This window comes from Aulonocara stuartgranti (genome assembly GCF_965226115.1).
Source record: "Aulonocara stuartgranti genome assembly, chromosome: 3".
NCBI lineage: Eukaryota > Metazoa > Chordata > Actinopteri > Cichliformes > Cichlidae > Aulonocara > Aulonocara stuartgranti.
In genome coordinates, this window is record NC_138941.1 from 40,441,133 (window position 1) to 40,454,297 (window position 13,165).

Here is a 13,165-nt window from a genome sequence, read left to right on the forward strand (position 1 = left end):
CAGCCTGGTTTCAATGACTGGAGAGAAGTTTAAACAAGTGACAACATTTCAGTGTTTAGTCTTCCCTGCAGGAGTCAAATTATTATCAATACAATTGCTGAATCATTATGGGTGAAATTGTGGGTGAGTGTTTGTATGTTTGTTTTATTTTGCATGATGCGTTTCCCTAAGTTACTCTGAATGGAGACAATAAAAGTTTATCTAATGTGATGACAGAGATGTTGAGCTTTTTAGAGTTTCATTCTGATGGAGAAAATATAAAATACTAATTTAATTAGAGAACAAAAACCAAGAATATTGTTTGAATCTTTGGAGACTAAAATCATCTGAAATTCTCAGTTTTGTTTGTTTTGCCACATAGAATTACTTCACATAGAGCAAAGCTGAGACAAATGTTCATGTGACGTCTAAATCATTCAGATCCAAGAAGTAAATGTATAATAACATACTCTGTACAGTGATGTTGACTGCACTGCTGAACTCTCCTGATCCAGACTCACACCAGTACACTCCAGTATGTGACTTTGATGTGTGGATGTTACATGTGGATCCAGTCATTCTCCTACAGTCAGAGAGTCGGCCGTCCTCAGAGAACTTCCTCACTCTCCACTCAGTGAAGTTTCCCTCACAGGTCAGGGAGACAGAGTCAGAGGTGAAGTGTTGCACTCTGTCAGGACTCACTGTGAGAGACGCTGCTGAATGAACATCTGGAAACAACATGCAGTGAAGAGACAAAGCTCACAGATGTTAGGATTCAAAAGATCACAGTGAAAAAAATAGTTCTTGCTAAACCCACCATAACTGCAAATAAATCTATGAATGAGATTTGTTAATACAGATTTAAATGTTGTGACTCCTGCAGCTGGAAAGATTTCACTGAACCATCTGGGTCTCTCAGTAATAATCTCACATCATCATTAGAAGCTTAAACCTGCTTTCCTACAGCTTGTCCACAGCGTGCATGTTTGTTGTTGCACAAGCAAATATCTTCACCATCAGTCATGTAATAAGATGTCTGACATTTGTGACCTTATTACAAACAGTCAGATTATTATCAGACAGTTTAACATCAGCAGATCTTAAATGTTTGTTGTCTTTGCTTCTGCAAATCATGACAGCACTTTTACAGGCATCATGTCTGATATCATTTTTCACAGCAAAAGCACAACAACATGAGGACTAAAGACCACGAGATCATCTGTGTACATAATGTGCTTCACAGGAGTCCTGCCAGCTTTACAGACTTTCTAATTATCAACATGAAGATTAAAAAGACCTGGGCCCTATTTCAGGAAGCCGGTTTAGAAAACTCAGAGTGAAAAACGATACTCAGGGTTGAGTAACCCCGAACTGTCCAACTCGGAATATTCGGTTTCAGAAAGGCTGATAACAATTAGTTCAGTCAACGGGAGTTGCTTTAACCCCAAGTTAAGCGCGCGCACGAGGATACATAAAGCCCTGATTAGTGGAGCACAGATTAAGCGAGTCACCATGGAGACGGAGGGAAAGAAGGCGCGGCCAATGTATTTTACAGCGCTTGAGGCCGAAATTCTGATGGCAGCATATGCCGATAACATGCAAATTCCGTGGAAAAAAAGTAACACAGCCTCAGCTGCAAAAGAAAGGGAGCATGCATGGCAAAACATAGCCGACAGAGTCAATGCGTGAGTGTTAATTTAAACATTGATCTAGGGATTTCCACCCATTTAACACGTTATTTTATTTTATTTTTTATTTCATACATTTTATTTTGTGATGTGATGTGAGTGCAGGTGCAACCCAACAGGCCCCAAATGTTCCTGGCAGCAAGTAAAAATGAAATATAAAAATATAGTCCAAACAGGTAAGGTGTAATTGTATTATGAGCCATAGTGCTTGGTCTGTTTGTCCTATGTAAATCAATTGCAGTTAGAGGCTACATTAATTTTCTTTCTGTAAGCACTTATTGAAATTATCTGAGCACATTACAAGTACATATTTGCTTACTCTGTATGCTCAAATGTGGCCCGTTATAGCCAACAGAAAAAAAGCGGAGGCCCGAAAAACAGGTGGGGGTCCTCCACCACCACCACTCACAGAGGCTGAGCAGTTGGCTTCCACATTTGTGATAATGTTGGCAGCATCACATATGATCTTCACAGTGCAGAGAACACAAATTAGCATCCATTACTATAATGAAATAATTTGTTAGTTTGAAATGCTACAGGGAACTATGTACCTGTACATTAATGCTGTGGAAAGACTTCCTGTTCACATAGTCTCCTTCATTTACTGAAGGAGCAATGATTGGAATGTGAGTGCCATCTATACAGCCAATCACGCCTGGGAACCGTGAGAATAAATGTAAAATTTAAGTAGTAGTTCAAATATCACCACATCATGAATTAAGTTTCGTTCATCCTGATACCTGCAATTTTGTGGCATCCCTCTTTGATAAATCTTGTGGGTCTATGACCGGGGAACACCACAAACGAGTACAGGAGACGTTTCAGTGCAACTGTAACATTCCTGACTGCCCGACAGACGGTAGCCTTGGAAACGTGCTCAGCGTCACCAATATTATACAGAAAGCTCCCGTTTGCAAAAAACCGAAGTGCGATACAAATAATATGTACAGAACTGAGAGCATGTCCGCGATGTGTCACATGAGCAATATTAGGCCTGAGGATGTTATTCAAATAAATTATAGATTGTGCTGAAAAACGGTAACGTTCACACAGGAAATCATCAGGAAATGATAAAATGTCCAAACGCGCTCTAATCACTCTCTCCCGGCGGAGAGCTCTGCGGAGAATTTGGGCTTCAACATCTACTGGCTCTTCAAGGAAGGGGCACGCCATGTCTGACACTTCCTACAGTCAGGTTTCCGACAAAGAGGCGGAGAAAGTCAGGGTTAGTTGAAGTAAACCTGCTAGGGGGCAGGTTAGCTTCACGGAGTGTGTTGTCATAGTAACTCGCTCAGAATTAATCTAAACTCGCTTTGTGAAACCGAAAACCCAGAGTTTTCGTTAACTCAGGGTATACTTACTCAGAGTTTGCACTAAACCGGCTTCCTGAAATAGGGCCCTGGAGACAAAATTCATCCTTGTTTAACTCTGTGAGAAACAAACAAGGAGGAATTTGAATAACAACAGAAGTGTCTGACTGAAGCTCAGTTTACTTGAATGTAGTGAGAAAGGATGAGATTCAATTTAATCCTTATGAGGAAACTTAAATAAAATCATTTAATGCAATTTAATTGTCACTGGACATCAGATTTCAATGTCAGCATGCCGCTGCAAGAAAACAATGGTGAATTAAAGTGATGACATAATTTATTAGAGAGAAACAAACTGACCTGCAGACCAGACAAACTTTGGTTGACTGTGATCAGTGTGATACTCTGGGTCTCCTCTTCCAGCTCTGCACACATATCCTGCTGTGTGTGTCTGTCCATGAATGATGTAGGAGTCCTGTGCAGTCCCACTGCCATCAGGTAGCAGCTCATAACTGGAGGATTTCTCTGATAGATCAGGAACAGCTTTATACCAGTAGAAGCTCCATCCTGCAGACGGATGTTCAACCTCACAGTTCAGAGTTACTGAGGCTCCAGGACTCAGCCATGATGGAGACACAGTGAGGACAGGACGGGGTTCATCTGTTCAACAAAGATTTTCTCTCAGTGAACATGTAGTACAGTCTCTGAACAGTGAGCTCAGTTTATACAAAGAATAATAATCTCAGTCTATGAACAGAAACACATTTTACAAAGTGTTCAAACAGCTTAAAGCAAACATGACTTACTGTCAGAAACTGTCAGTGTGACTGAATCACTCCACTCTGTTGTTTCATGCTGTGAACTTTTCATTCTGCCCTTACAGCGATAGTTTCCACTGTTGGATGATGAAGCAGAAATAATCCTGTATTCATTTTGATTTGGAGGTTTTCTGATGCTGTTTGTTTCCCACTCATAATCCCACTCAGTGTCTCCTCCATGGATCTCACATCTGACAGTGATCGTCTCTCCTCTGTATATCTCAGACCAGTTTGGATACAGAGTCACAACAGGTCTGATTGAGACTGTTAATGTTCAAGAAAGTACAATAAAAACACATGAATGACAAAAGGTTCAGTTACTATCAGATGTAGTGCTTTGTGGTAAGTTCAAGTTTGAACTCACCAGTTGTGTCAATCCAAACTGGCTGACTGTCCTCTGTGTAGTAAACTGGTTCTCCTCTTCCTCCTCTGCAGCTGTAGCGTCCTCCCTCTGAGACACTGATTTGTTCATTTCTCACAGGTTCAGAAGATTTCCCATCTCTGTACCAGTAGTATTTCCATCCAGATGATGATGATGGTGATGATGATGATGATGATGATGGTGATGATGATGATGGGCTCACAGAGCAGGTCAGGGTCACACTGCCCCCTACTGGAACAGCTGTGTTATCAGCTCTCAGTTCAGCCTTTGGTTTGGCTGCAGTTCAGTTTAGAACAAGAACATAAAAGTAAAAATGACTGAATCAGAACAATTTAAAGATCTGGATGGAAAAATTTAAATGATCAAATATCACAAAACTTTATTGGTGAAGCTATAACAAAGTGTGTGACACAAAATACTGAAATACTGTTTTGATCTGCACAGCAATTTTTTTTTTTAATTTACTTCTGAGTATTTAAAATTAATTAATAAATGCATAGTTCATTTACTCTCATTAATTTGAAGCATGACTTAGTTAATTCATCTGTAATGAGAAAGTAACCCAGGTTAATATGATCTGATTGTACTTAGCATGCTATGTCCTTGTGTTCTTTACTAAATCTGCTGTTGAAGCCTCTGATAGCTAAGATGAGACCTAGTAAGTGTGTTTTATATTCTTTTGCTGTGGAAGCTGACATTTCCTGTCGATGTGCACAGATGTGTCAGAATGGGTTTTAAAAGACACATCGTTGGTTTGGAGGAAGTAATTACTGAAGCTAACTCAGAAAGATCAATTAGAGAAAAAACTCTAAATAAATATCAATGATACTGAAAGTAGCTGCACATAATGTTTTGTCTGTGAGATGATTATGAGTAATTTCTATACTCATTAAATGTAATTACTCTAAATTAATAACATACCAGCACAGACCAGCATCCAATAAAATGAGGCCATATTGTCGTCTGCAGTTCAGAGTTCATGAAATGGCCTGTATTTGTATAGCGCTTTTCTAGTCCCTAAGGACCCCAAAGCGCTTTACACATTCAGTCATCCACCCATCCACACACTGGTGATGGCAAGCTACATTGTAGCCACAGTCACCCTGGGGTGCACTGACAGAGGCGAGGTTCATTAAGTGAAAAAGATCCAGTGTGTGTTTGTCATGAAACCAGACTCTTTAACTAAAACCTGAAACCTCTAAGATCATTTCAACAATAGACAACATGCTAAAAACAACTGAAGTAACTGCATCATATGTTGGTGCAACAGGGAGTAATAAAAATAAAAATAACACAAATACAGAAGTGAAAATATTGGATGTTACTGTTGTTCTTAGTGGATGTGGTGGAGCAGCTGAAACAGGTTCAGCATTTGTTCTGCACTTCAGGGACGTGCAGAGAGGTTTAAAGGGGCGGGTGCTCAAAGTTAAAAAGGGGCACATTGAACCATGCTGAATAACAACAACACACATTCATCAAGAATCTAATATGGGAAGGGCAGGGCTGTGTTGATCTGAGACTGTAGACATTAAAAAGTCCACAGGAGAGATGGTAGCTGATTAAACAAGTGTCATGAGATAATAACAAAATGCAAAGATTGGTGACAGCGCTTGGAACCATAAGGCAACGAAAAACTGTGACATAAACTCGGCTCTGCCTGTGAATCACTCTTTGCTTCTCTTCTTCCTTCCTTCCCATCATTTCATATATCACTCTCCACTTGCTGTCTATCTGAGAACAAGGCACAACTTGCTATTGCAATAAACTATAATCTAATTATCCACACCTAACAACTCTTGCACTTAATCTATAATAAAATGATGACAGAAAAATGTTATAGCACTGCCTTTAGTAGCCTCACACAGCTCCTACTGTTTCCTCCTCATGTCCTTACCAGCCATGTCTGCACAATGTTATATCATGAGTAATATTTTTTTAAATCCAGCTAAATAAAACACACACATGCACACACAGTGACATTTTAGACCTTCTTCAGAATACTGTATATACTATGGGCATCCTTACATTATTATTTATTACTAGAGCTACAATAATAAAGCAATGAGGAGGGGGAAGTAATAAATATGAAATAATGTCATTATGATGATTCCATTTGTTTCACTATCCACCCTGTGCAGGGGCAAAGCTTATTACATGTTTAAACTGTAGAGATACAATCATTTTACTGCTGTAAAATCCAACTTTTGTCTTATCTAAAATATAAATCTAATATAATCTGCTTCTTAATGTATGTTTTTTAAAATACAGCGTGTGTTTTTTAATATATTATAATTATAATAATTATTATGTGGACATGCATATTAGATCGTTTTTTAGTGAAATATAATCCCTCCAGAAAGGCAGGAAATGCCCAGAAACTTACTTTAAAACTAAATATGTTCTAAATACTTTAAAACTAAATATGTTCCCTAAAACGGGGACAGAGCTACAGACCCATGACAGCCTTACACAGGTAGCCAGCAGCTGTGACCAGCACTACTTGTGCAGTTAATAAAAGGACAGGTAATGTTTGTCGCGCTGTTGCACACACAGCACGCTCGTTTGTTTCAGTTCGTCAGTTGCAACAAGACAGCTTACCAACGTGTACGTGATAAGCTAATACTCCTGTGTGCTACACACTACAGTGTGCGCTGTACACCTACTTACTGGTTGTATCGCATCAGTCTGTGTCTCTGAGTTAACTTGTGTTTCTCCTACAGCTCCGGACCGCAAAAAATGCGCGTGCTCTTTGTGAGCTCGTTCCCGGCTCGTAACCAGCGCGTTCTGCCGTCGAGGGCGATCATTGGTTAAATGTGATCATGTGACTGATGCAAGCCAGATCCTTTTATTTAGCAAAACTATGATTAATAGTTAAATATTATTGTTGAGGGGCACAGACAGGACTCCGCACGCACACACACATAAAAAAAATAAATAAAAAAATTTTAAAAGTTGCCTCAACAAAAGGGCACTTTGGGCACTCATCAGGAAAGGGGCGGGTGCTCAAACCCCTCTAGCCCTCCCCTCTGCACGTCCCTGCTGCACTTCATGTATTAGAGCTGCACAGCAGAGAAGTTACTCTGATATGTTTTGTTCTCTTGAATGTGAATAAAAAGCTGCTTTTCACGTTTTTTGTTATCAGAATAAAAGAAAAATATTTTACTGAGCAGCACAAAAGAAACAGCTACAAAGCTGCAAGAAAAACAAGAGTTTTCACTGATTTTGATGAAACAGATAATCTGGATGAAACATCTGCAACTTACATGATACAGTCAGTGTGATGGTATCACTCCACTGTGTTAACAAATAGGTCCTTGTGCCCCGGCAGCTGTATCCTCCACTGTCAGACTCAACAGCGCTGCTGATTCTGTATTCATTGGATGTATGACCTGTGTTTACCTCAGCTGGTCTCCATTCATACGTCCACTGAGCTCCTTCATTTCCCTGAATCTCACATCTGACAGTGACTGTCTCACCGCTGTATATCTGAGTCCAGGATGGCTGCAGGGTCACAGTGGGCTTAGGAGGAGCTGATCAAATAAAACATAGCATTAGCAGACTGATAATTTGACTTAAAAAATCAACAATAAAAGTTGTTTTTATACTTTTTAAATGTTTTATACATTTATGAACATATAATCCATTCGTTGTGAGTTAGCTGTTGTTTGCTAACAATGCTGTTAAACCTCCAGTGGTGGATTCAGAGCTGGAGATTTAAAGATAAACGAAGTGAAAAAACTGCTGCTATGAGTAAACATACGAGCAGTTTGAGAAAGGCTAACATAGCAGACCAGTCTCTCCTAAAATGAGGACAATTGATTTTATTGTTTTACACTGCTTTTGTTAGTATTTTGTATGTTTTTGGATGAATTGTGTAATACAAATAAAATAAGTGAGGAGATGCGTTTAACTTGTATCCCTGAATCTTATATCTGACAGTGACTTTCTCACCTCTGTGTATCTGAGTCGTGGATGGTTGGAGGGTCACAGTGGGCTCAGGAGGAGCTGTTCAAATAAAAATATATCATTACAAAACGATCCTGGTTTTATTGCTCTTGTTAATTTTAATTATATTTATGTCCTGGTAAAAATTTGACTAAAAATCAACAATAAAAAGTTTAGTTTTTACCAAACAGATTAAATGATATTTAGACTCTACCATCAGAGTGACTGAACACAACCAGGTGTGCACAAATCTAAACTGTGACACTGAACATCAACGCATAAACACACAATATCATGTAAACAACTTCAGTTTTATAGTCAAATATCACACAATTTACTTATTTCCAGAGGTGGGGAGTAACGAAGTACAAATACTTTGTTACTGTACATAAGCTATCTGTACTTTACTTGAGTATTTATGTTGACATTGTGTTTTTCATAGTGTGAAGTATGCTGCAAAACAAACTGAGGTAGAATCACTGTGTTTTTTAAGGCTGCATGAAAATCCTCTACAGATTAGTGCAGGATAAACAGGTTAGTTTGCTGTACTGTGATGGATTTAAAGGAAAGACCAGTGTGTGACTGGTGCACAGTGACAGTCCAATATAAAGTCAGTATAAACAGTGTACTGTGAGTGTAGAGACGAGGACAACTCATGAAACGTCTGCTTACATCAGACTGAATTCAGGTGGATAAATCTGTAAAGAGCAGCAAGACAGCTGATCACAGCTCGTACATTAAGAAAATCTACTGGAGCTCTCAATAGAAAATAGCCTGAGCCATTAAAAACTGATTTTAGGGCTTTCCACAGGCTGAATCCCACTTTAAACTCGTGTCCATTCTCTTCCGCTTATCCTTATCAGGGTCGCAGGAGGCTATAGACTATCCCAGCTATCATAGAGCGAGAGGCAGGGTACACCCTGGACAGGTCGCCAGTCTGTTGCAGGGCTAAGACAGAGACACAGACAAACATTCACACTCCCACTTATTTAAAATAATCAATTCACTTAACCCCACTAAGTGCATGTCTTTAGACTGTGGGAGGAAGCCGGAGTATCTGGTATTTCCTTTCATTTTTATCCATGTAGCTTTGTACAAGGATTTTGAGAACTCCAAGAGTTAATACAAAAGCGTACACTGAGGTAAGCAGCACACATGCCAATATCAGTGAGATACACTGCACTACTCACACAAATCATCATCTTCTTGTAAATCTGTGCTGTAAACTGTTCAGATAAACATCCATGAAAAGAGAATTAGTCTGTATGAAGGCAGCACACTCTTAATATGATCATTTTAAACACTCTGTGTTCCTCCGCCACTGCCTCGTTTAAGTTTTGGACAAAATGGATTCTGGGATATTACATTTCGTCATTTTGAGCTGATTGGAGACCAGAACAGCCAATCAGATTTTTTTTGCATCCAAGTCTCTGATTGGCTGGTTTTGTGGCACAAATATAACGGTGTACAGAAAGAATTGAGCGCGCACGGGCAGAAATGTTGAGAGCACGAGCAACACATTGCGAGCAAGCGCAAGTGCAAAAACTGAGCGAGAGGGGCTGCTGTTGTGTGTGTGTGTGGATAACAGCAAACACTGAGATACATTTTTTGCGGTCAGAATAGTGGCACAAAAATAACGCCATACAAAACCAACTGACAACTGACTCCATAAATATACAAGATGGTGATGAGGAAACACACGGAGAACACAGCTGGGGGGAATAAACATAATGACACAATACAGGAAGCAAAACTGAACACAGGATGGGACACTGTCAAAGTAAAACAGGAAACAGTGAGACCTACACCTGAGACACACGGACTTGACAACAACAGGGAGGCAATAGCAGAGACACAAGGACAGGAACAGGGGAAGAGAGGATGAAGATGAAGATGAAACACAGTAAAACGACTAAGACACAAGGGGGTGAGGGAGAGGGTGAGAGAGAGAGGGCAGAGAGATACAAACATCGAATAAGGCACATGGAGGGGTGAGAGACAAACATGGGTGACAAAACAGACTCACCACAGAGAGGAGACATGGAATGAAACACGGGAACAGAAAAGGGAGCCAATGAGCCACCACCCTGACACCATCAGTGTAAGAAATGATTTACAGTATTTAACTGTACCAGCTGATCGGTCTTTAAAAAGTGAGAACAAAAGAACAAAACAAGTACACTGACAAGGAAAAAAGGGACGATTTAGGCATGACTGGAAATGAAAGACAGGTGAAAACCATCTGCAAAGTTGCAAATGATATATGTAGACAAAACAATTTCTTACCTTCAGCCATTCCATAGATGACTGTACTGAGCACTAAAATAATGAATAGAAGACATCAGACATTATACAACTGATGAAAGGGTTTTTTTAAAAAATGACCCACAATCATCAAATTTCTGTGCTCCTATTTGTCAAACTAAACAATATAACTAAAATAATTGTAACACAGTGTGTAACTATAAATGATCCAGCATCCAACATTCAGTAAAAAAAACTCACAAGTCTGCTTTGTTCCAGCTCTCAGGTAAACAGGTTAAAGCAGTGACTCACTGTAATTCTCACAGCTCAGAAACATTTTAATTAATGGTGCCTTTCAAACAATGTCAGACGTGTACTTACAGAAAAAGCCCATCATGCAGAGCAAAGAGTGCCCCATCGTCACATCCAGCCTGCTGCACTCTGATCCTCAGATAATCAAACAGTTTTACTTTGCAGAAAAAAGAAAGACAGAAAAGAGTTGTGTATCGTACAGATAAGACAAGAGTATTTTTCCACAGTTTTTTCTTCTGATTGGTGTCTCTGTGCTTCCTTCCCTTTTCCACAAAATTCAAACAGTGCCTGTGGCTTTGACCACAGCACTTGTGCGACATGTTTAATTTCCTGTGCATTGCAAACATAGATGTTTGTTTCTTGCGTTGTGTTGTTTCCTTTCTCTATAATATACAAACGTGTTCTTTTGCTTGAAGTCAACATATTTGACCAGGTCAAATTTTTTATCATTTAAACTCTGACAAGTTTTTGCAGCGTCCTGTGTATCATTATCACGCTGCAATATTCCACTTGCAGCAGATTGGGAGTCACTGGGAGTGAATGTACCAAAACACCTTTTCTGCTTTGCAGGCTGTATTTTAACATTTCAGTATTTTAAATGAAGAAAATTATGAGAAATTATGTTGAAATTCTTATTTCATGCTGCATAAAAACATGTAGATTTTATTTGACTGTTAGCTGAAAAATCATCATACAGTACTGTGGTGAAAAAGGTTCTTTTGATCTCAGCATAGACCTATGAATGTTTTTACCTTGTGGTTAAATTCTGGCTTTAGGTTTGGTTGAGACCCAAAAACAGGAGACTAACCTGTGAGTCATCACAAATTCTTCCATATGAAGAACTTGTGATGACCCAACTTACAGCCTTCAGTAAATATAAATAAATAAATCAGAATAATACACTCTATGATTTGACAGAAGTACAGCCAAACATATCAGTGTACACTATGTCAGAAGATATTACCCTGTCCCTACAATATGAGTGAATGACCTCTACCATTACCAACACTTATTCATTGTTTTCATTTTTGCTGTGGATTGTAATTATGTGAGATGCCAGGATGCTTTGTTGTGTATCTACTTGTGTTATAATAATTATTCCTTAAAAAATTGTATTTTTATATTTTTACTCATGTTTCCATAGTAACTTTAAAATTTGAATTCATACTTAGTAAATACACAGAGCATTGCAACAAACCACATGTTGCTTCGTTGTGTTAAACATTTCACTTATAACTGGATCTAACTTCCAGTTCCTCTTTACACATACTGAGGTTAGATAACAAGAATAAAATGACACCACACTCACACCAGAGCTAAAGTGTTTTTAAGAGACATCAAGTTTCAACTCTGTGGAAGTTGTGTCCTCTGATTTTTTTTCCCCCAGTTAATAATGCAGAAATGAAAGCACAGTGTCTATAATAAATTGAATTGTTCTTACTATTTTAGTTCTAAAGGCTGATGGAGAAAAACATAAGATCACTGAGGGGTTTTTAAGTGCAGAGATGGTGCAGATAAGTCTGTAGCTACGTGAGAACTTTCAGTTATACTTCTTGGTTTGTGAACCAAACCACGTACAGACTGACTTTCAAAAGGCCACAAAGTTTTATTCATTCATGTTCATGTTTGGTCACAGAAGCACAAACTTCTTAACTAGCAGCTGAAATCTTGCCTCTCCATGTTTTTTTTTGTTTGTTTCTTTTGTTTTGTGGTTTTTGTTTTTGTTTTTTAATATAAGTAATGTTGTGACCTATATGTGGAAATGTGGAAATATTTCTTCTGTTTTTTGGGTGAGATTATTTCTAAATTATTTATCCTAAAAATGTGAGATTTAAAGTAAGAATTGTTTTATGGTGCTCAAATGGTGAAACAATAAAAATACAGATCAAACTGGAAGATTTATCACGATAGATTTGATTATTGTACTGTTGAGCCTCATCCTCGATGACTTTACATTGTCTTTACTAAGATCAGAAACAAGTGTAGCCAATACAAATATTCATAGCAGCGAATTATTTTGATAAAAGAAAGTAACAGAGACACAGAGCATACAAGTAAATGGTTCTACTTTTATTTATTACAGTCTTACTCGATAATAAAGTGACAACATGCAAATTATTAAGCAGAAAAATATAAACAAAATCAGTGCAGTCAGAAACTTCTTCTGTGCTTCTATCTATTAGGTTACAACTCTGAGTTTTATCAGTATTTCAGACTTTTTGATCACAAGCATTCTTTCTAAAACAGGTGAGCAGGTTTATCTGTGGACAGTCAAGTGCTGAGAAAATGAAACTCGACATTTGGCAAAACATCTGCTTGATGTCAGATCAGTTTTTATTATTACAAAAAGTTTTTTATGTTTCACTGTAAAGCATTATATTTATGTGTGTTTTTCTCCTAATTCTGGGTGTGAAATTAGACATTTTACACACAAAAGAAAATAAAATTCACACTTTATTTATGTATTAAGTCTTATTTGTAAGTTCG

The 13,165-nt window shown here is 38.4% G+C and overlaps 1 protein-coding gene across 1 annotated transcript; it reads right to left on the minus strand.

Moving 5' to 3' along the window:
• Nucleotides 1-3,264: 3,264 nt before the first annotated feature.
• On the minus strand, nucleotides 3,265-10,780 carry LOC309703058 (Fc receptor-like protein 5; the record flags this gene model as incomplete). Its single annotated transcript, XM_082527762.1, has 8 exons — nucleotides 10,748-10,780; nucleotides 10,409-10,441; nucleotides 8,129-8,182; nucleotides 7,441-7,707; nucleotides 4,160-4,453; nucleotides 3,784-4,059; nucleotides 3,338-3,637; nucleotides 3,265-3,275 (listed from the first exon to the last, which is right to left on the minus strand). The coding sequence occupies exons 1-8, from the start codon at nucleotides 10,761-10,763 to the stop codon at nucleotides 3,265-3,267; spliced, it is 1,251 nt and encodes a 416-aa protein (XP_082383888.1). The 5' UTR covers nucleotides 10,764-10,780.
• Between the last annotated feature and the right edge of the window lie 2,385 nt (nucleotides 10,781-13,165).